This window comes from Cucurbita maxima, unplaced genomic scaffold, assembly GCF_002738345.1.
Source record: "Cucurbita maxima cultivar Rimu unplaced genomic scaffold, Cmax_1.0 Cma_Scf00013, whole genome shotgun sequence".
In the NCBI taxonomy this organism is placed as follows: domain Eukaryota; kingdom Viridiplantae; phylum Streptophyta; class Magnoliopsida; order Cucurbitales; family Cucurbitaceae; genus Cucurbita; species Cucurbita maxima.
In genome coordinates this window covers 547,648-569,294 of record NW_019272029.1, presented here as the reverse complement: position 1 = coordinate 569,294, position 21,647 = coordinate 547,648, and the positions used below count along the sequence as shown (strand labels likewise).

At 35.5% G+C, this 21,647-nt stretch overlaps 4 protein-coding genes across 7 annotated transcripts; 1 reads left to right on the top strand and 3 right to left on the bottom strand.

Moving 5' to 3' along the window:
• Positions 1-133: 133 nt before the first annotated feature.
• LOC111488481 lies at positions 134-3,902 on the top strand. 2 transcript variants are annotated; one of them, XM_023136235.1, is made up of 5 exons: positions 134-139; positions 500-684; positions 793-876; positions 2,809-2,851; positions 3,690-3,902. In XM_023136235.1, exons 2-4 carry the CDS (start codon positions 571-573, stop codon positions 2,821-2,823), a joined length of 213 nt encoding a protein of 70 aa, XP_022992003.1. In that variant the 5' UTR covers positions 134-139; positions 500-570; the 3' UTR covers positions 2,824-2,851; positions 3,690-3,902. The 2 variants fall into 2 exon arrangements, with proteins under 2 accessions (XP_022992003.1, XP_022992002.1); XM_023136234.1 differs by having other exon boundaries at positions 2,806-2,851.
• Positions 3,903-4,478: 576 nt separating this feature from the next.
• LOC111488355 (ribonuclease 2-like) lies at positions 4,479-8,088 on the bottom strand. Its single transcript, XM_023136056.1, has 8 exons — positions 7,810-8,088; positions 6,846-6,874; positions 6,563-6,636; positions 6,293-6,391; positions 6,165-6,168; positions 5,623-5,714; positions 5,047-5,208; positions 4,479-4,768 (listed from the first exon to the last, which is right to left on the bottom strand). Exons 1-8 carry the CDS (start codon positions 8,010-8,012, stop codon positions 4,622-4,624), a joined length of 810 nt encoding a protein of 269 aa, XP_022991824.1. The 5' UTR covers positions 8,013-8,088; the 3' UTR covers positions 4,479-4,621.
• Positions 8,089-8,907: 819 nt separating this feature from the next.
• Positions 8,908-14,462, bottom strand: LOC111488204 (mediator of RNA polymerase II transcription subunit 19a-like). 3 transcript variants are annotated; one of them, XM_023135886.1, is made up of 7 exons: positions 14,155-14,461; positions 13,247-13,312; positions 12,215-12,504; positions 11,825-12,052; positions 11,473-11,532; positions 11,183-11,324; positions 8,908-9,394 (listed from the first exon to the last, which is right to left on the bottom strand). In XM_023135886.1, exons 2-6 carry the CDS (start codon positions 13,275-13,277, stop codon positions 11,274-11,276), a joined length of 660 nt encoding a protein of 219 aa, XP_022991654.1. In that variant the 5' UTR covers positions 13,278-13,312; positions 14,155-14,461; the 3' UTR covers positions 8,908-9,394; positions 11,183-11,273. The 3 variants fall into 3 exon arrangements, with proteins under 3 accessions (XP_022991654.1, XP_022991655.1, XP_022991656.1); XM_023135887.1 differs by having other exon boundaries at positions 8,908-9,389; XM_023135888.1 differs by lacking the exon at positions 11,473-11,532 and having other exon boundaries at positions 14,155-14,462.
• An 834-nt stretch (positions 14,463-15,296) lies between these two features.
• LOC111488283 (monocopper oxidase-like protein SKU5) lies at positions 15,297-21,623 on the bottom strand. The gene is made up of 9 exons (XM_023135983.1): positions 21,294-21,623; positions 20,488-20,597; positions 19,643-19,913; positions 19,388-19,526; positions 17,840-18,203; positions 17,272-17,637; positions 17,112-17,190; positions 16,462-16,658; positions 15,297-15,632 (listed from the first exon to the last, which is right to left on the bottom strand). Exons 1-9 carry the CDS (start codon positions 21,447-21,449, stop codon positions 15,524-15,526), a joined length of 1,791 nt encoding a protein of 596 aa, XP_022991751.1. The 5' UTR covers positions 21,450-21,623; the 3' UTR covers positions 15,297-15,523.
• Between the last annotated feature and the right edge of the window lie 24 nt (positions 21,624-21,647).

Sequence of the window (21,647 nt, the reverse complement as noted above, 5' to 3'; positions counted from 1 at the left end):
GAACCTGATAGTTTACGGGGATGATGATTGAAATAGGTTTTCCATCTCCGTCTTTTTTCTACATCGTATGTGGATTCAAATTTCAAACGAGGATATTCATCATAATTTGGCTTAATTGTTCAATTTTCCAACGAGAGTAGTAGTATATCATCAATGTCGTTATGAACTTGCTAGTGTGTTTAATATTGTTACCTCGATCAACAACCCTCGTGCATTTTAATTTTAAAATATTTTTAAATTTTTAAATTTTTCATAATGTACCGACCTGCTTTTAGAGCTTATGGAGTCATAGATTGCCACTATAGAAGTGGACATTTGATGGTAAAAACTGTAATATTTATTTATGTTTAGGGTCAAATAGGATGAAATTGAAAGCAGGATGAATTTAGGGTAAAAAAGTATTATAATAATAATTATTATTATTATTATTTTGCAAAAAAAAAAAAAAAAAAAAACCAAAATAAAACTAAAAGCTTTGAAATTGACGCGAAAGACATAGCATTGAACGACGAGTCGGAACTCTTGCAAAGCTTGCGCGGTTCGTTCTGGAAGAAAGCGGCGAGGGAGAAGATGTTGAGAACTCGATTGTTTTGGTTCAGTGTTGGATTTGCGGCCACGTCCGCTTCGATTTCGCAATTCGTCTGGAGAGATCTACTGGCTCATCGATGTGCTCTTTCATCTGATGCAAGTTTTGTTTTGATCCTGAAATTTTCGTGTTCTTTCACCTTCCCAGGAGGTTTTCAGATTGTGGTTTTTGATGTTGTTGGTTGTTTTTTCCTCTCATTGATACAGATAGAGCGGAATTTCGATGCACTGGAAGCTAGAATCTCGAATCTTGAGTCGGTTCGAAACCGGGATTCGATTCCATCTGCTGAGGTATTTCTCTTTCTGTGTTACTGATGGAGCTTGAACGTAAATACAAAGCTATTGCTTTATGTGTGATAATGTGTGTGCACCTTATTCATTAGCTAATCCATTTTACTTGGGTCGATTACTCTTCGACTATTGGCTTTCGCTGAACTTACTAAATTTTGTCTTGCGTTACTGCAACCATGATTTACTGTCTTTCGAAATTGGACAGAGATAGGGATAATTGAATGTCTATTTATCTTTTCTTTCTTATTATAATGTATCAGCTCTTGCTTTGGTAGATTGTTAACGTTTTTCATGGGGGAAACAAAAGATTTGAAATTTCCAGAAGGATTTTAGACAATTTAAATAGCCGATTTAAGCATGAATGTAGAAGTAAAACAGAACATTAAATCATCGAGGCAAGGTTTCTTTATTTCCGTTTAATCCTTCTTAAGCTATTGAGACCTGCCCTTGAGTTGCTGAAGAGCTTACTCTTGTTGATTACGTTTCATGAATGTCAATGAGCAGTTCTTTTAAAGAACCCAGCCAGATTTGGCTCGAATTGGTTTGTAGCATGTAAGGGGGAAAGTAGGATGAATGGGTTTGCAGTGGAAGTAAGGGGGAAACAACCGTAATTGAAGTTGAGATACTGTCATAGATTGAGGCTTGTTCATTGGCAATGGCAGTGAAATGTCAGGATCCTTTTTGCTGTGCCGGTGCTTAAGATGAAGATTGTTTTCGAATAATAGAATGAGCACTCTATGAGTTGGAATATTATGACTAGAAGAAATTTACAGATGTAATGTTATGAGCTTATTGAGCTATTGAAGTTACTAAAAAACATACACACACTGGGGCTGGAAATGGTGAGACATTGGGAAAATATGGCATTTAAACGTTTTGTTTCCTTCTTGATGAATTCAAGCATGTACTTTCTAAATTGGATCTATGACTAGTTGGCCAGTACCAGTTTCCTTGCGAGAATTATGTGATCTTTTTGGGATTAAGAGGGTATGTCAAGTTTTTGAGAGGGTATATGATCAATATGCTTGGAATTACAAAACAGAGAAATCCTTTGTTTGTCTGAAAATGGCCATACCTACCCTACCACTGCTGGCTATACCGAGCCTTAACAAGGAGTTTGTGGTTGAAATTTATGCAACGTGGTACAGTAGATGTAGGATAACTGATCACCTTCCATTCGAATTCTTACTAATCAGGTCAGACATAAGTCTGTCTACGTGCAAGAATTGATGACCTACAAAAATGGAGGTCTTATTTGTTGGGGAGAGAGTTTAATCCAAAAGGATTAAGAAGAATTTGTCTCCCAGTAGGTCAGCCATGGTTGAGAGTTGATTAAGTTGCTTGTTATCGTATTGGAAATTATTATCACCTTAACATAGTAAACAAGGTTGCTTGATGCATTATCCAAATTCCCTACCTGCATTACTATTTTGACCTTAATTTCCATAATTCTAGGACTGTCTAGCTAAAAACAAATCTTAGGGGTTGTTTTAGGGTAGGGAACTTATCCTCATTTTATGGTGGAAGCAGATCAATAAAAATTTAGATGAGGTCAGTGTTGTGCAATGGATCATCAATTCTGGAAATGCTACTATGAGAATACTATTGTAAGGGCACTTTGGAATGTTAAATCTAAAGGTGAATGCCAACTTTTGTTTATGCTTTATGGGTATGTTCAAGAGTCAAGACGTGGATGTTTATGTGTCTAATTGCAAGATTTGTTGCAGAAGAAGTACTTATCATGTCGCTAGCTAACCTATTAAGCCTCTCCCAATTTCAGTCAGATTCATTCTTGCTAATATCTCTAGTCTTGCTTTTATACTATTTAGTGGGTCGAAATTTTTTGCAATCATTTTTTGTTTGTGTGCCACTTAGTAAGCCCGAGACGGACTGTCTTCCCTTTTCCTCACAGCATTTCTTTCCTTGTAGCAGGCCAATGCTGAGTGACTGTCTCTTCGTGGAGCTCGTTATTTAGGTATGAATTGCCTTGAATTTATTTTTAAATTCATAAGCCGTTTCATACTATGGTTGACTGTCATATTTTATCGCGGCAATAATGAGCTTGTCGTGCATCCTGAATATTTGTCAACTATGAAATGAATCTTATGTGCACTTTGACTATGGAAATAAATGTTTGACAGACTTGATGGGTCCTTTATCAAAATATTTACTCATGGTGTATAAGAACCAATGGGTTTGAGCTTGCACTTGTAAAAAAAGCAGACCAAGGGTGCCTCAGCCACCTCCATATACCTTAATTTATTTTATCGAAATTAAGGACTCTCAACAATACTTATTTACTTATTTACATTTTTAGAAACACTATTTAAAACATTTACTTTTCCCATTTCCAGCCCTCTAATTTGAGGAGTTGATGATTTATCTATGACAGTAACATTTGTCATCTACATGCCTTGCAATTTGGTGGATTGAAATGTCTATAGTTATATCTGTAAATCCGAGAGTCCAACATCAATACTAAGGATTAACTCATGTCCTTAATTGATTTAAATATTAATCCCAACATAAATAATGAATACTAGTAACAAGATCTATAACTTAGCTTAGAAGTAAGTAAATACAACTTAATTGATTTAAATAGCTTATCTAAATTTGTTGAATTTTATAAAATACCTGTCTGTGATATATCCGTGCAATGTAAATCTGATTTTGATATTGATTGGCCAATACTATGATGCCGGGCATTTATTTGGTCAGGAAGGTTATGGGAACTCTAGGGAATGAAACCTCAGTTTTTGCCTAGCATTTTGTATTTTCTTTTTCTCTTACATATATCATAACATATCTTGTAGGTGAAATTTTGTACCAACAATTGCAGGACAAAACCCCATGTAAAAGGTGCAACTCCGTTCCTTTTTTTGCTTTCTCCTAAATAAAATCCGGGTACTTTGTACAAAAGGAGAGCTTCATGTTATATCAAACTAAACTATTGTATTTCTTATTGACACGAGACTTTAAGGATTGAATCATCGACTTTAAGGATAGAATCATCTTGGTCGTGGAAATTAAAAATATTGGCAGTTTTAACCTTTTGTTTGCTTCATGATTCTTGATTTATTGTTAGTTTCATTGGCTTCTTTTTAACCTCGCAATTTGACATTAAATTCAAACTTGAATCCTACTAGAAAACTTGTCTTCTTATCAGGGACAACAATAGAGTCTCAATTTTGAAGAAATTTCTACAAGTATGACCCACCATGTATGTTCAAAATTTCTAGATAGTCTCAATTTAGGAAAAGAAAAGAGGATTTTGGAAACCCTAAAATTAGCAAATTCCCTTCTCGGAGATCCTTTTCCTACGAAGATTTTCCGAGAAAGCTGGGGTAAAATATTGAAGTTTATTTACACCGTCTTTTGAGACTGACTCTGAATTTCACTTCAATATTTGATTAGAAAATACTTAAAGAGGATCATTTATCCACACCTCTTGGTAATTCTTACGATTCAAGGGTGTTTTAGAATCATTTCTTAGAATTAGTAGAAATTGACCTACTAATCTTCCAAGTTCCAACATCCCTTGGATAATCCCAGTAATTTCTTGGCTAATTAAATCTCAGTGCAGAAACTACAACAGTAGGACATTTTTCAATTTGATACCAGTAATCAAGATGAAGATTAAAAATGCATCGTTAACAAAGTTCTAATCCACCATGTGTGTTAGAAACATAATACACTACATATTCATATATATATGTATAATCTTTAATGTTCAATAGTCTGAACATTAAGCACTTGGATATTGCCTACTTGAATCAACGAACTTGAAAATATTGCCACTAGGATCAATAGCTGGTAAGCTCACATATTGGGGACACGAAAAATTTGAAGAAATGATCCCATTCTGTGAGTCTGTCTGAACACAGTCACGAGGCTGCAATGAAGCAAACATAATAATTTGAGGAACCCAAAAGATGTCCCATAAACATCACTAAGATCACACCTGTGAAAAAAATGTATCCATACATATCCAATATTTTTTTTCCTAAAAGTTTCGTTCTCGAACTTTAAGATTTGCATCCTATTTATTTTTAAACTTTGAATTTTGAATCTCAGTGTCTAATAGAATATTAAACTTTCAATTTTGTGTTAGATTCATGACTTCTAAAAATTTAAGAACCTATTATACATTTTTTAAGTTAAGGGACCAACCTTGAGATCCTTGTAGAAACATAAACGAAGTTCCTGCAGTGCACCCTCTGAACATGCTAAAGAAGGGGTGACATGAAAAGCATTCTCAACTGCTGAAACGATTCCTCCAAGAGGATATTTCTCGGTATTTGAAGGTAGATATCCAGCATCATTCAGAACTTTCTGGGACATAACATGTTCATTAGTAACCAAACTCATTCCAATGCAAAATAAGAAATGATAAAGGTTTTAAATACATTATATGAATAGCAAATTAAAGAAACTTATAAGTGCAAGCGGCGTTTGTAAGCAAATTTTCAAAAACCAAAAACAAAAAACTAAATGGTTATCAAACAACCTCTCTTTTGGGTTCAATAATGGCAGGATTTGGTCAAATCGAGTAGTAAGATGTGTCTTATTCACTGAGTTATACTCGATTTTCAAAGGAAAGTTTTCAAAGGAAAGTCATCAGTAAACTTAATCAAATAAGGGAAAAATCGACAATAGCAAAAATGGGGAACTAAACTGCAAGCAGCATGATCTGACCTATTGATATTAGAGCTAATGTAGAAAGGGTAGCATCATTCCAAAACTTACAGTGACATTATATTTGAAAAAGACGTTGAGAGTAGTTAAAAAGTAACTGTATTCATCACGAATTACTGGATAAGAACAGGTTCCATGCTTCTCTGCATGCCATAGAAATACAATATGAGAAAACCAAAGCATGGGAAGAACATTAAACATGCTTTGATTCCAACATTGGCATCAAAACAATAATATGAACATATCAAACTATTTCCTGTGTCCTAAAACGTAGCAAATTACCAAAAAGACATGCTGTCACATCCAATCAAGAACAAACTCTACGTAGATAAGAAAGGCCAACATCAAAGTTGAGCAGAGCATTGGCCCAAGGTAAATGATAGAAAAATACACTTTTGTATACGATATCATTATGCAATGCATAGATCATATATGGCCATGATGTGAACGACTTTAAAAATCTTATAGTTAATCAAAAAAATCTAAAAATTTAACCTTTGCCAATCAAAAAAATTCAATAAAAGAAGAAAAGCCTCAATGCATTATAGAATATAGATTATAGTATCCAAGTGAGAGAAGCCGAGGATTATTACCCCACTAGTCAATGCAGTAGCCAATTCAGCCATCATAGGAGCAAAAAGTGAGGAGAAAAGAATCAGTTAAAACTTGGGTACCATCGGTGCAAATTTACACAAATATATCTTGTATTAGTGATGGTCACCTCATGAGCCCAAAATGATCCCTTCCCACCATGGCAAGTTGAAGATGAACAACTCAAAGATGGCCAGTATTTCTTCAGGGGATCAAGTAAGGTATGAATCTGCAAGATAAAATTATGCAGGATGATACAAAAATGCCTTGTGCCGAACAAGAACAAAGTAAACGGCACAATGATCAAAATAAAGCCAATAGGCTGAAAAAGTTTTGTTTTAGCTCTTCAACTATGGATCATATCATGAATATCAACAGCCTAACTTTAATAACAACGCACCTCCTTCTCATCAAAACTTGTTCCATTGCAACATGAAGGCCATGTTCCATCATTATAATCAGGCCATAACCCATCTATCACGCAAGCAACAGATTATAAATTCGTAGTCATACAATAACGAACTCTTAATATTTTATATTTATATAAAGAAAATTCTCAAACAAATGAACGACTCCAAGTTTATTCTTAGAGAATTGATATTGATATGCTCTGTGATCGAGCTTATAAACACCGCTTGCACTTATAAGTTGTGGGAAGAAATGCAATTGTAGCTTCAACTTACGAATCGTAAAGTCAGCAAAACCACCGGATCTACCAAAGAAGGGATAAACGAGCATAAGTTTATGAACAATGAAAAAGAAAATCTAGAGAATTCAGAAGAACGCTCAAGAAAATACCGAACATGACCTATAGGCAAAACTTTCACAACCGTAAACTTTAAATTTTTGTTCTATGAATGGTCTAATAACTTTTTCTCATCTACTTTTTGGTGTCATCTCCATGGTAATTCTTTCGATGTCAAAATACCCAATTGCCCAATAAACACAGAATGTAGATGATGGTGCAAGAAGACGCTCAAATTTAAATCCATGAAAGATCATTGGAAAGCTACTACAACTTAAAAGTAACTTACGAAGAAGTCTTCCAAAATTAATAGATGGAACAAAAAGATACATTATAAAGTATAAGGGATGGCAGAAGGACATGAAATCTAACAAAGTCTATAGCTACTCTAACAATGAACAAAAAAATTCAGCTTAGATTACAAATATCCACTCCTAGATTAACGAAGAAGAGTTCTTCGGTTTCTGTCCACTTATTATGCCTAACAAAGATTCATAATGGCAAAATGTTTCTCCTCTTTGATCATTACCATGATTCCCCCCCTCATAGAATTGATTGAACTTATATTTTTCACGTCTGTAAATCTTTCCATAGGGATTTACTACAAATGATAGATGATAGAATCTTGTTATTATAAAATATCAAGAATTTATCTTATAGAATTGACTGAAGAGATTTGGATGCATAATTTTAAGTTGTGTAGGATCTCTCCTAATTGGTCTCCTCTTCGTATGTTGTAAACGGGGAATGTGGTAACTTCTACAGCTTAATTAATTAATTCACAAACGGGGAATGTGAAAAGGCTGTAGAAGTTACTTAGCTGTAGAACCTCAAACGAAAGTAACGATTAATCGAGTATTCTAAACGGGGAATGTTGTAGGAAAAAGAGAAGAAGCACTCACCTATTACAGCATGCGTTGGAGGAACAACAGCTGTCGGTGCCCTTGCAGACAGTGCCAGGCCATTGCAGCGTCAATTTGAAGTAATCCAACTCTCTCTGTTCTCGTCCGTCCTTGATCTGCGAAATTATCGCATCCGAAGAATCATTCAAGGAAGTGGATGCAACAGAGACGGTGAATTGAAGAAGAAAGATGAACGGAATCATGGGAACCGCTTGATTTTGGAGATTGGCGTAGAGAGGGCTTGTAGCCTGATCGGTAATTGGCTCGCTATGGACAACAAAAATAAACATTTGCTAAATGTAATCAAATTAGTTTTTTACTTTTACTTATTGAAAGGATTAAAAAAAAAAAGCATAATTTTCTCCAAATTTATTTTTAAAAATTTGTTTTTTTTCAATACAACATCGTCTATATGATGTCATACACAACTAAACACGTCAAGAGATGACTTTACCGCCTAGATTTTAAATTTATATCGACATATCGACATTTTCATATATTCATAAGTTCAATGTTGAGACAAAAATTAAATAGACACTTATATTATATTATATCTTTTTAAAAAAACATAGCAAATCAGAAATAAAAACAATGCAAATTTTCAATTCATTTTTTAAAAATAAACTACATATATGTTATAGTTTAAATGTTTTTTAATAAATTTTTTACATTTATAATTTGAAGGATCGCTACCTCCTAAGAGCAAGATAGGACGTTATGGTAATACTCGAGAGTGGTCATCAATCTTTAGTAAAGAGATAATCTAGAAAGAATCATAATGTTTGCCTGGCAACCAAATACTCGTGTGGTGCTACGTGTCGCAATCGATGATCTGATTGTGCCTTGAGAAAGTGATCGTTAAGCAAGGATTTCTTACCAAGTCTCCAATGGTGACCCTGTATACCAATTTTTACAGGCTGAAAATGTTATTTTTTGTGGTTTATAGTGATTTTACAGAAGAAGAATTTGAAGTCCATGCAGTTTGGACTTAGCAGAAGGTTAAAAGAGAATAATCCATGAACATGAATCTATAGTAACATTCTCTAACAAATCATCAAAATTTACACATAATTCATAGGTAACAATATGCAAGAAGACTAAAGGAAATTATAAGGTCCATAAGATATGAGTAAGAGAAAAACCATCTCACTTCAGCACACTCATGTATGAGCCAAAAACAGTGAGAAAATAGATGGCTCAAATTCCATTTTCTATACACATTTCCCCTCTCTCATATGCCAACAACAAAAATACACATTCTTGAAACGAATTCAGCAAACTCAAACGAAACAAACAAACACGACGGGCGGGGATGGAGAAGAGAGATTTCTAGCCTTCTATCTTCGTTCAAAATACCGAAGACGAAGAACCATGCTACTTCAAACTACAGCTTGAAAACAGTCTAGGAAATGAAACCAAGAACATAATGAATGGTACACAACTAATCATCCTCCAAATCGCTCATATTTATATTATCTATCAGACCCCATCATTTTGTTTCTTATGATACAAATGACCATTTTCTTTTCTTTTCTTTTCTTTTCTTTTTTACATTTTGTAGAATTCACCCTCATCAGAAGCTACTCTGCACGAAGAAAGAAAAACTATCATACACTCAAAAGGGTTCAGGAAAAGCCAAATACGAGAAGACAAGAGCATAAGAAAATCATTAAAGCTCAGCTACGCTACTACTAGATCTAAGGCATGCATTCATTTAATATGCATGCTTAATATGTTCTCTTATCCTTTACTATTTTGTTTCGAGTTTCATCATAAGAGAAGACCAATCCTTAAACCATGAGACACGATCCCACGCAAAGAATAAAGTAATGATGAAAGATAATCACACAATACCCCTACTAAGTCAGCAAAAATTATGATCAGAATCAAAGGAAACCTATAAATACATAAACAAATTTAAACCCATTAGCTAATTAAGCAAGTCTAGAACCCAATTTTATCAAGACAAAAACAAGGTCAAGGTGGTTGTCCCATAGAAATATCCCAAGTGCACGTACGCTGGCCCACACACACAAACAAACGTATATCAATGAAGGTATCCTTCACAACCCCATTACATTTCTTCAACTAGGTTGCAACTCTAACATGGCCACAGATGGTGCTAGTAGAAGTTGAAAGAGAACAAAAGTGTGATTCCTTTAGAGAAGGAAGGTTTTAACTCTTAACACCCATAGTTTTCCATTGACCCTTCACTAGTAGGGGTGGAGATTCTAACATCTAGGCTTTAGGTCCAGGATATGTTTTGAGCTATGCACAGGTTGGCTAGTTAAATGATACCTTAACCAATTGTCTTCAACTCCTTTGAATCAGAAATCCTTTGGAACAAAGAGATTGAGGGTGAGTTCTTCGAGTTCAAAGAATTGACACGTTTTATACAAATGATAAGTCTAACAACTAATGGTTAAAAGGAACATTTAGTAGTCCCAGATGGTGTGGCAGTGAGATGGATTGGGTGTGAAAAGACTTTCCACCGTTGAGGCAATGATTAAATACTTCTTGAACTCCTTTTACTAGAAAGAGAGAGACGAGCCAAAGGGAAGGAGAGGATGTGTTTTACAAGCTTATCAAAGTAGCTTCTAAAAGAGAATCAATGCTACAGTTATGTTTTTTAATCCTTGCACCTTTTTCTACTTTTGCAACGAGATCTTCCCCATGATTTGATAACTTTTCCACGCACATAGCTATGATTTGATAACTTTTCCACCCACATAGCTATGATTTGATAACTTTTACCTCCTTACCCCATTGGATAGAGAAGCAAATTCAGTGAACCAACCACTAAGATTTGATAACTTTTCCATGCACACAGCTCCATCCTTAACAACAGTCCTTGCAAAAGCTCCACTAGAATATACTCCACCAGATAAAAAGCACCCATGCAACCTCCTAATGTAAAAAGAACCTTTTTCTAGAAACTTGCCAAGGAACTCTTAAATAAACTACAAAAGAACGACTTAATTTCCGCAATACAACAAGATAAAAATACATGGAATCTCTCGCATTTTGATAACATCCTAATCCTTCTAAGGGAATTCTATAGGGCCCAAAGAGAAAATGGTCATTGTAGGTTCCAACCCTCTTCTTTTGTAGACTCCTAATGGACGAGTTTCTATTTTCTGTTTTAAGTTATATGATGGTTGGATGTCAATGCTCCTCTGTGTGATCCTATAGGTGCAACAGTTTGTTATTGGACTGCCATTTTGGGCTGGGTTTCATTTCTTGTATGCTTTTTTTTTTTTCTCATTTTTCTCAAAGGTCCTTTTCAAATGAAAAAGAAAAGAAAAAACCAACAAAAATGTAATCAAATGAAGAACAATTGAATATAGAATATACTTGAAATATATAAATATACCTCAAGTATTTTTTTGACACATTAAGTGAAAATTCCACCAATCTTTCTACAACCATACGAGGAAATAAATGACCTAGATTATGCCACAATGTCATCCCGCTACCTTTATCACTCCCATTTCTTCAATTTTTGAGGTCTTATGCTGTAGAAATTAAATGCAGAAGACTTAGTTAGAAAACAATCAATTGAAAAGTCAAAACATGGATTAAGGAGATATAAGTTGGCCTGGGTAATCCTTCTTTGCAGTAAGCAAGCAATCTACAGCTGAAAAATAATGGACCTCATATTACCTTACTTTTTTTGTGCCTATGAATGTCATTAATGTCATCTTCTCCATCATGCTTCCTTTTCTGAAAATTGAGTGAAGTTAAAAATTAAGAAACAGCTCACTTGGTAGTAAAAACAAAAAGACCACTTAATCCTTAATTTTTAGTAGAGAAAATATGGTATAGATCAATTAACTTCCCCGCCCTCAAGGCATGCTAAGGGTTTGATAGTTTAGGTAAAATGAAGAAAGTTCAGTGAGTGGGATACGAAAACGTCCATAACGTTAATGCCAATGACATTCTACTCCTTAACCATCCCATTGTTATCTAATTTTGGTATTTACAAAGAGCAGGAAAAGAGTAAAGGTTTTCCAACCTTTTCATGATGCTTCTTCGAATGATCAGCGCCAGAATCTTGATGGGCACTTTTCTCTTTCTTCTTGTCCTTGTCTTTATCCTTACTTCGGTCTTTATGTCGATGCTTATGCTTCTTATGCTCTCTATCCTTCTCCTTATCCCTATCCTTGTGCTTCTTATGCTTTCTGTCTTTATCTTTGGACTCACTTCTTGACTTCCCTGGAATAGTAGCAACACCCTTCTCGGCCTAACCAAAGAAAAAAAGATGGATCATCACTTGCAGAGAAAAGAATCAGGATGACAAATGCTGATAATCGACCCGTTGCCTTGGTGAAATCTAGATTCCAGCTAATGGAAGAAAGCTGAAGAAAGTGGCTCATTTTAACAACTTTAGTTAAAGATTTCTTACAGGAGGCAGATCAACAGGACCAGTTTCCCTCAGTTGGAAGGCTCCGATGAGAATATCTTGGTCAAATGGCTGTATGCGGGCATTGGTTTCTCTAGAATAAGAAGTATTCTGTATGAGTTGATTCAACTGCATCCCTTCCCCTTTTCTAATTTCTATGTCTCCAACCACGTTATGAAGATAATGTGTATCCGAAATTGACAATGGAAGCGACTTCTTGCAGAAAAAATCATGGTGAGGCAACAGCTTGTAGTGACTTATAAGATCCACAGCACCAGTCAGTTCCCTAGGTCCTGAAGGTACAAATAAAAATACACTGAAAATTCGGGTGACAAGATAATAAATACAGATAGAAAACGAACAAGATGGAACGGGAAACCACTATATCTTGTACTTCCATGTTACTTTCAATTACATTGAAATATAAGCAATAAAGAAAAATATTAACAAAAGAAAGAAAAAGGTAAATGATTAGAAAAAATCAGTTAAAGAATTAAAATGTACAACCTGAAGAGACAAAAGGAGCTACAGTAATGATATTTTTATAAAAAAAACATATAAAGGGTCAAGTGTTCTAATTCAGCTCTAAACTTGAACTATAATTTTCCAACCACAATTCTAGATCTACCAAAACTTGGTTTTACTCTGCTTCAAGCAATAAATCCCACAGCCCTCTGCATGTCTTGTAAAAATTGTATTAGAATCATATGCTCTAGCTCAACTACAACAGTCATAGAAATTAAAAGAGTAAACCCAGAGAAATAAATTTCTAATATAAGTGGTCAAGAGATATACATAGAGATCCTTATATACCAAAAAATATTAAACATTGAGCTCCTAGGTATATAATAGAGGACCCAAGGGAATGTTATCACCAAAACAGGCACGTTCATTTACAACAATATCGTATCATCCAAAAAAACATCCATAGATTTCTAAACATAGAAGCATCAATGTATATACCAAGCTATGTCTCACTCTTTAAATGCCAGTGCACGAGAGAAAGGGGACTAAATTGACTATATCGACATTTACCTCGGCCAAACTTCTTATCTTCAGATTCCATGTATCAATTTTCCTTGGAACAATGTAACATTATAACTGCAATTATAAAATCCCAAAGAGTAGTGAGATTAGAATTCCAAGACAACAAACCTACTTTTTCTCTATCTTTTCTGATAAAATGCAATGAACTTGTTGTTTGTTCAAGAAATTAAAATTAAAATGAACAATCTAAACAGAAAAAGGCTAAAAGCCATGGCTTACATAAAAGGAAAAAGTACATATATGATGTGCCATCACTTGATGATTTGAAAGGAGAAAGTAAATCTAATTAGGTTGAGGAACTTAGAGTTAATTGATATGTACTCCTTCCTTTGAGGTTGGAAGTTCAAACCTCCATACCTCACATTCGTTGTACTAAAAGAAGTAAAATAGTTAGAATTTGAGTAATTTTTTAAGATAAAGAAGCCTCCAGTCCAAATCGAATTTGTAAGATTGTGAGCAAATCATACACACAAGAACTACTGTTTAAAATTTCGAAAAGAACTACATCGGGAAAACAAAATAGAAATTAGCCCAATCCTACGTTGACCATGCTGGAGCCATTATCACCCAAAAGTAAACAAGAAATCCATGTGAACTCCAACAAAAGAATGAAACAAGAGGGAAACACAATTTCAGAAGAACCCCAACCCCAAAAACACCTTCTCTTCAAATTCCACGAGAACCCAAAGAGCCAGAAACCAAAGCACTATTCAAAGAACACAATTCAGCTTGAGCAACAAAACACACAGAACTGGCAGCAAGAAACCCTAAACACACCAATCAATTACAGAACTGAAAACCCCAGGATTGGAAGGGGGAAGGGAAAAAGACCAGTGCCTAAAACCAGAAGGAACTCTAAAGCAATCCATTCCACAAACAGAGAAACAAAAACAAACCTCTGCGGCAAAGGGTAAAAGAAAGAGGCACCAGCAAATGGGAGGAGATTGAAAGAGCGATCGAGAAAAAGAGGTCTTGAGGATCGAATCAAAGAACGAGATGAAACTGTGGGGAAAAGGGGTTGGACAATGGGGTGTGAGGACAGTGATGAAGTAGCTCCGGCGGCCGGGAACGGCGGAGAGACGAGAGAGAGAAAGCAATGAGACGGGAGACAATTGAGATCGGGGAAGAGAGGGCACTGAATAATACTGCAAATAACCCTTCGCCACATCTACAAATGGACCGTACAGTGGACTTTTAATACATATTGCCATCGCCTTCCTTCGGAACTTCCCCTCAATTTTATGAAAATGTCGGAGTTTTTTTTTTTTTTTTTTTCATATTTTAAATTTTTTTTAGTCGGTATATTCTCTTCGGAAATACCTTTAACGTTACCTGTTTGCTTTGTCCGTCACCAATTAGTGACATAAACGGTAAATAAAAGCTCATCGAGACATTTTCTTCAACGACTGAACTGCCATCACCGTTCTTATACTCAAATTTTTCGAGATTCATATTTAATCTAGACTTTAAAATTAGGGACTTATTAGATATAAATATAAATTATCCTAAAATTGATTTAAACATATTTTAAATTACTTAGAATTAAGTTAATACAAAATTTGACCACGGCTACACTTTGATTTTTAATAATGTGACATTTTAATTGACTTTTTTTTATTTACAAATTATATAATATGGTTATATACATATAATATATGTATTATATATAATTTTCTCTATTTTCAACTCTATCGGTCATTTTCTCTTTCAAAGTATTTTTATTAATTTAGAGAAGGTTTATTTTAACTAGCGTGAGTCTTTAGGTCTGAGCATATCTAAACTATTTTCATTGGACAATTATCAAACATTATCACATTATCATTCTCATCGGACCATTTCCTTTAAGTTATTTACTATTCACATTAGCTCTTATTTACCACGTGTTTAGGTTAGCTAGAGCAAACCTAATCTATCCCTGCACGATAATTGTCAAACTTTATTACATTTAGTTATAAAGGTAAGTTTTAGGATATTAAATCTCATACACTACCGTAGATCAACCCTAAGAAGATAATATTGTCTTCCTAGAAATCTGCTATATCAAAATCTGTGGAAACTTAGAATACATAGTTGGAAGTTTCTATCAGCAATGATACATCGATCAATAATGCCTTCTCTTTCCCAGTCAAAAAAAAAAAAAAAAAAAAAAAAAAAAAAAAAAAAAAAAAAAAAAAAAATAANCAACCAATAGCTCTATAATCCTATTCTATTCAGCACAATGAATTAAAGCTGTTTTTCTACACAACATAACATTCACAAACTTTGTTACCTGATGAATGTTGCTATCAATGTTATGAACAATAAAGCCAAAATTGAATGAAATGGATCAGCACTGGATGCCACACCAGAGAACTTGAATCTCTCAGACTGATCCCTGCAGAAAACAAGAAATCAGAAACAATTTTGTTTCGTTTTTAATAATACGAAACAGCTATTGTATCGATACAATGTCCAAAAAAAAAAAAAAAAAATGGTGGAAACTCCGAGCTAATGGAAGTTGCATAAAAAGTCTTCCAATTATCCAAGAAAAACGAGAGTACGTTTGAAAAAATAAGAGAAAGATTGACACTAAATGTAATTGTCGAAGCTCACCACTAGCAGCTTTCAGCTTTTCCTTCTAGACTTTTTCTAAAGGTTTTAAAACATATCTGTTAGAGAGAGATTTTCACACTCTTATATGATATGTCTTGTACCCCTCTCTCACAATCCACCCCTGCTGGGAGCCTAGCATCCTCGCTGCATGCTGCCCGGTGTCTGGCTTTGATACCATTTGTAATAGCCTAAGCTCACCACTAGCTGATATTATATTGTCCTTTTTGGGCTTTCCCTTCTAGACTTCCCTTCAAGGTTTTTAAAACACGTTTATTAGTGAGAGGGTTTCACACCGTTATAAGAAATGTTTCGTTCCCCTCTCCAACCGACATGTGATCTCATCATGAACAAATTGTTTCTAAAAATCTATCCAAATGGTAGGAAGTGTTGTTGAAAGTGAATTGTTCCTTACAAGAACAGGATTTATTCTATAGGTTGTATAACTATGTCCTTAAATTCTCAAGTACTGCTGTTTCTTTCGATTCATAACGACTAAACAATTGTATTTTAAAGGATTTTTAAGATGTCATCTAATAGATTCTCTCTCAACCAATCTAATCAGAAAAGGATACGCTATTACCAAAAGAAAAAATATGAGGCTAACAACTTACTTTTGCAAGGAAGAAAGAAGGCCACAATATATGGTATTATCAGGCATAGCTATCTCACTTTGATCAACCTCCGGATTTAAAACACTCACGTAAAGTTCTTGGCCTAAATACCACGAGTCGAGATTTTCGGAACGGAGATTCCATATGCCAGCATTGTCAAGGGACACTAGAACTGCAGTCCAAGCTCCTGGAAAGACCTTGAACCACAAAAGACGAAATAAGTCTGTGTATTCACTTTATGAGTATCCATATAGTAAAATCTCTAAATGTACGATTTAGATATAGACGTCCATTTGATAAGGAGTTTTATAAAATAGCAATGATGTAACAACCTAAGCCCACTGCTAACAGATATTGTCCTCTTTGGACTTTCTCTTTTAGACTTCTCATCAAGATTTTAAAATGCGTCAACTAGGGAGAGGTTTTCACCCTTTTATAAGAAATGTTTTGTTCTCCTCTTCAACCAAGCGGGATATCACAGATAATAAATACATCTTTCTCCAGCCATGATCCATATGTTTCCCTATCTTTTCTACTTCAGTTAGCCTGTTCAAGCCCCAGGCACAGGCTTCAAAGAAATTTTCTAAATTTTTGTTTCAAACCATTTCTGCTTTCTTGCCTCTATACAAAAAATTAGATGGGCCAGTTACCTGTGTTGTGCAGCGGGCTACACCATCCCACTTATTGTAAGTCCCTCGGCTATTCTCAGTCCACACTCCAAAATCCATGCTGCAACATAAACAGGTTTCAAATAAATCTGAAGTCCTAAAAGTTAGCAAAAAGTATAGGATATTAAAATTCAATACTCACCCAACAACAAAAAATGCATAGCCATCCAAATGGTAGGTCTGAACAAATTTGTCGTTGTTTTGAAAAATAATTTCCATAAAACCTTTGAAAGTACCATTAATCAGAGATGTGTCAAGTTTGGGAGGCCTATCCATCATTCGAGTTGGAAAATCGAGTTTGTAGACACCTGGGATGCGAAATTGTTGAGCTAGCTTAAGTGGAGTTGAAGGTGCAAAGTATGATAAGCCATTGAGGGTCCTTCGCCACTTCCCATTTATAAGCTCGGCTGGTCGGTTTAGTATCACATATACATCTGTGACAGTGATTTGACCATACTTGAAAGATCCCTGTGGGTTTGGGCGAGCAGCACCAGCAGAAACATTCCATCTAATCATGACAAGAATTGCAAATGTGAGATAACCATGTAAAATTGAGTTAAGAAATTGATAGCATTTCTATTCTAGTCCTAAAGACAAAAGAACCAATTGACCATATCAATGAGGTTTGCATATTTTATTTTCTTTTAGCAGATCTTTATGAAATGGGAAAGATATCTTGTTCGCAAAAAGGATATGCAACTAACTACAACCTTATAGATCTTGCTTGATTCATTGAGAAAAATGTGTCCAATTCATTAGGAGGATCAGGAAGAGGACCTGAAGCAGGTCCCTGAGAATTGGAATAGTGCAGGATAGCCACTCCGTTAATTCCAGCTAGAGAGGATGAATTAAGAAATCTAGAACTGGCAACAATGTAGTAATCACTGCTAGCATTTTGGTCCATTGTGACCAAAAATGAGTAGGACTGACCCACATGAATATCCATGTTTGCATAAGCCTGCTGAACCGTGTATGATCCTTCAGTCTCTACCAAAAGTAAGTTATGATTTTGTATTCTAAAATTCAAGCTCGTTGAGATACCGATATTATGCACGCGGAGGCGATATGTTTTCCCTGGTTAAGATCAATTTCCAAAATTTAGTCATCAATTAGTATACAAGACAAATGATAATTATGACAAGTGAAAGCTTTCATATACACAATTTGTACGTACGTACAGATTAAATAGTTGAAGATGGTCTATCGGTGCTAGAACCAAGTGTCAAATCCTATGAAAAAAAAAAAAAAAGTTTCGAACTATATATTCTTTTGAAACTTTGAAGCCATAAGATTAAGATTTTCATGGAGTAAAACAAAAATTCGAAAGGCCTGGTATCAAAACATCAAAGTAGAGTATCGTAAATAATCGGTTTATAGTTCTTTTCAACTTAGAATCAGAGACAAAACAATGCCTTAACATGGCTTCACGAGCTATCCAAACAACTAGATTAGGATCCAGAGGGCGGATATTTTCCTAAGATAAAATAAGTTGGATATCTTATGTAGATTTGTAGGCCATTTTGTTAATAAGTTGAATATCAATAATTAAACAGCTTCTATTACTTCTATTAGTATTACTCATATGTGTAGATTTGTAGGCAATTTTGTTAATAAGTTGAATATCAATAATTAAACAGCTTCTATTAGTATTACTCATAGTAGAGGTGTGAGATCCCACGTCGATTGGGGAGAACATTCTTTATAAGGGTGTAGGAACTTCTCCCTATTTAAAAACTTTGAGCGGAAGCTTGAAAGAAAAAGTTCAAAGAAGATAATATTTACTAGCGGTGGACTTGGGTTGTTATAATAGGCCACAATTTTGGAGCAACATGACTAGGATTTGAACCCTATGTTAGGAAAAAATATATATGAGAGGCAGCCACCACGTCCCCAATGTTAGTGCCTTGAGCGGAAGCGGAAGGAGGGACTTGTACCCTCAAGCTCACCCTTCACAAGGTTATGCTCTACCATTAAGCTATTCCGCCAGCTAAGTAGTGCAGGACCAAGTGATTCCTAAGCCCATAAGAATGATAAAATAAGTTGGATATCTTATTTTGATTTGTTCCTGATGGTATCTTCAAAGGTCAACTATACTTTTATGTCCCTAGGACCCCAGTGGTTTGCCAAGTGTAAGAGCTCTAAAAAGATCGTGAACCATACACTTCTGGAGTCTGCTATAAAATAAATAATAATAGATATCATTTTCATACCAAAAAGTCAAGAATCCAATCACATATTAAAATAAAAATGCACCATACCAGGTTCAACATTTATTGTATGAAAAGGAATGCCATCAGAAACGAGAGCATTGTCAAAGCGAAAAGGGCCCTCTCCATTGATAAGGATACCATCAGGAACACCAAGGGGAATCCCATTCTCAACATTCTTCCTTAATTCCTATGTTTTTCAGTATCACCATCAAACATGAGATCAAGAAAGGTAAAGCAAAGTCAGATTAAAAGCTACTAGTCACCATCAGCAAAAGTAAGAACCAAATCATGCTTGAGACTGACCTTATGACTCTTTGTATACCAATCACTGATAAAGATTGTGATATCTCCATCTGGCACCGGAAAGGGCAATGGTATAACGTCTCTGTTATTTATGGTGATTCCTCCATACCCACCAGAAGCTCTCTGGAAGTTCAAGGAAGGGAAGTAAAAGAAACTCCCTATCTGATCTTTGACCTGAAACTGATATGTCCAGTTCCACCCAGCAGGGATTGGACAATTAGTCCCAGCAACACCATCTTGCCACGAATTTTTTCTGTGTTGTATACCATTCCTGAATTCAAAAATAAAAATAAAATCACAACTTTAATTGGAGCTGCCCAAACCACATCCGCTAGGAGGGAACCACCGCTAGCAGATATTGTCTTCTTTGGGCCCAAACTCACTGCTAGCAGATATTATCCTCTTGCTAAAGAGAGGTTTTCACATCCTTATAAGAATGTTTCGTTCTTCTCTCCAACCGACGTGGGATCTCACAATCCACCCCTTTCGGGGCCGGCGTCCTTGCTAGCACTCATTCCCTTCTCCAATCGATGTGGGACCCCCCAACCCACCCCTTTCGGGGCTTGTGTCCACCCCCTTCGGGGCTCAGCCTCCTCGCTAACACGTCTCCTTGTGCCTAACTCTGATATCATTTGTAACGGCTCAAGCCCACCACTAGCAGATATTGTCTTCTTTGGGTTTTCATTTTCAGGCTTCCACTCAAGGTTTTTAAAACGCGTCTAATAAAAGAATACTTCATTTTCCTCACCAACGGATGTGGGATCTCACACTATTACATAGTAAGGCACTAAATGTTATGACAACCATACACTTTTTTCAATATCTTTAGTGGATATAGTTCATACCAAGTCAGAAGCAAAGGCTCATCAAGGTCATTTTTAACATTGACAACAACATTCCAGTTCGTAGTTACATTGAGCACGGGTCCAGGAAACTGTCCGTTAATCCCAATGACCTGCAAATAAAAGTACATAAACATGAAGTCAGCAACAGAGACAGAAACAGAAACAGAAACAGAAACAGAAATTGCCGGGAAAAACCTCCCATTTCTCCTTGTGACTCTTCTTTTGGTTTCATCTAAACTCATCAATAGTTGTCCTTATATACCATGATCTTCCATCTTCTTAGTCAATGAGAAATTTGGTCATAATCCAAACATTAGAACGGTAGGAACACATAATTTCCAATGTCACGGAATATTAGAACTATTCAATCCTTATTATAACATTTTTCTTCAAATTATAAACGTAATCCCTATTCTTCTGAGACCAAATTAATTTGGTCCCTATAATTTTAAAACGTTGATTAAACTCCTATAATTAGGCTTAGTTTTAATTTCATCCCAATTGTTAGATTAAGGCTCACAATTGTCCATGAACTGTCTCTCATCCACCTATTGGCTTTCGTTTTTTAACTCAGTTCTAAACTCTAATATAGTAAAACCAATCCAGTTAGCCAAATGCACAATATCAATCTATTGCCACATAAATTATATATATACCACAATAGTAACGAGTTGTGAAGTTTGACTAAGACTATCAAATTGAAACTACATAATAACCAAATTTATGCATAACATAATCAGAATAATCAGTTCTAGAGCTCCTTGGAAGCAATCTGAAAATTGCAGAAGAAAAAGAAGAGAAAAAACCTTCTGTTTAACTCCAAGTGGAGAAGCAGAGATGTAGGAGACAGTCCAATCGAAGAAGACGTAGGGATCACCTGCGATAGCGGTTCTTTTGAGGCATAAGACAAGAAAGACAGCGAGGGGAAGTAAAAAGTGGAAGAAGCGAAGGCATGGCGGCATTGGGATTGAGAGCTCCTCTGGAAGATGGGAAGAAAGGCGCAGGGCGATGATCCAATGGCGATGGAAGAAGGAAGAACTGACAAATGCAGAGCGAGTGAATCATCTTCACATGGGGATTTGAGAAAGGAGGAGAGCACTGCGCGGGATGCCGACAGAGTTGCCAATTGGTTGATGGGTCCCAACCGCGTTGAAAAAGCT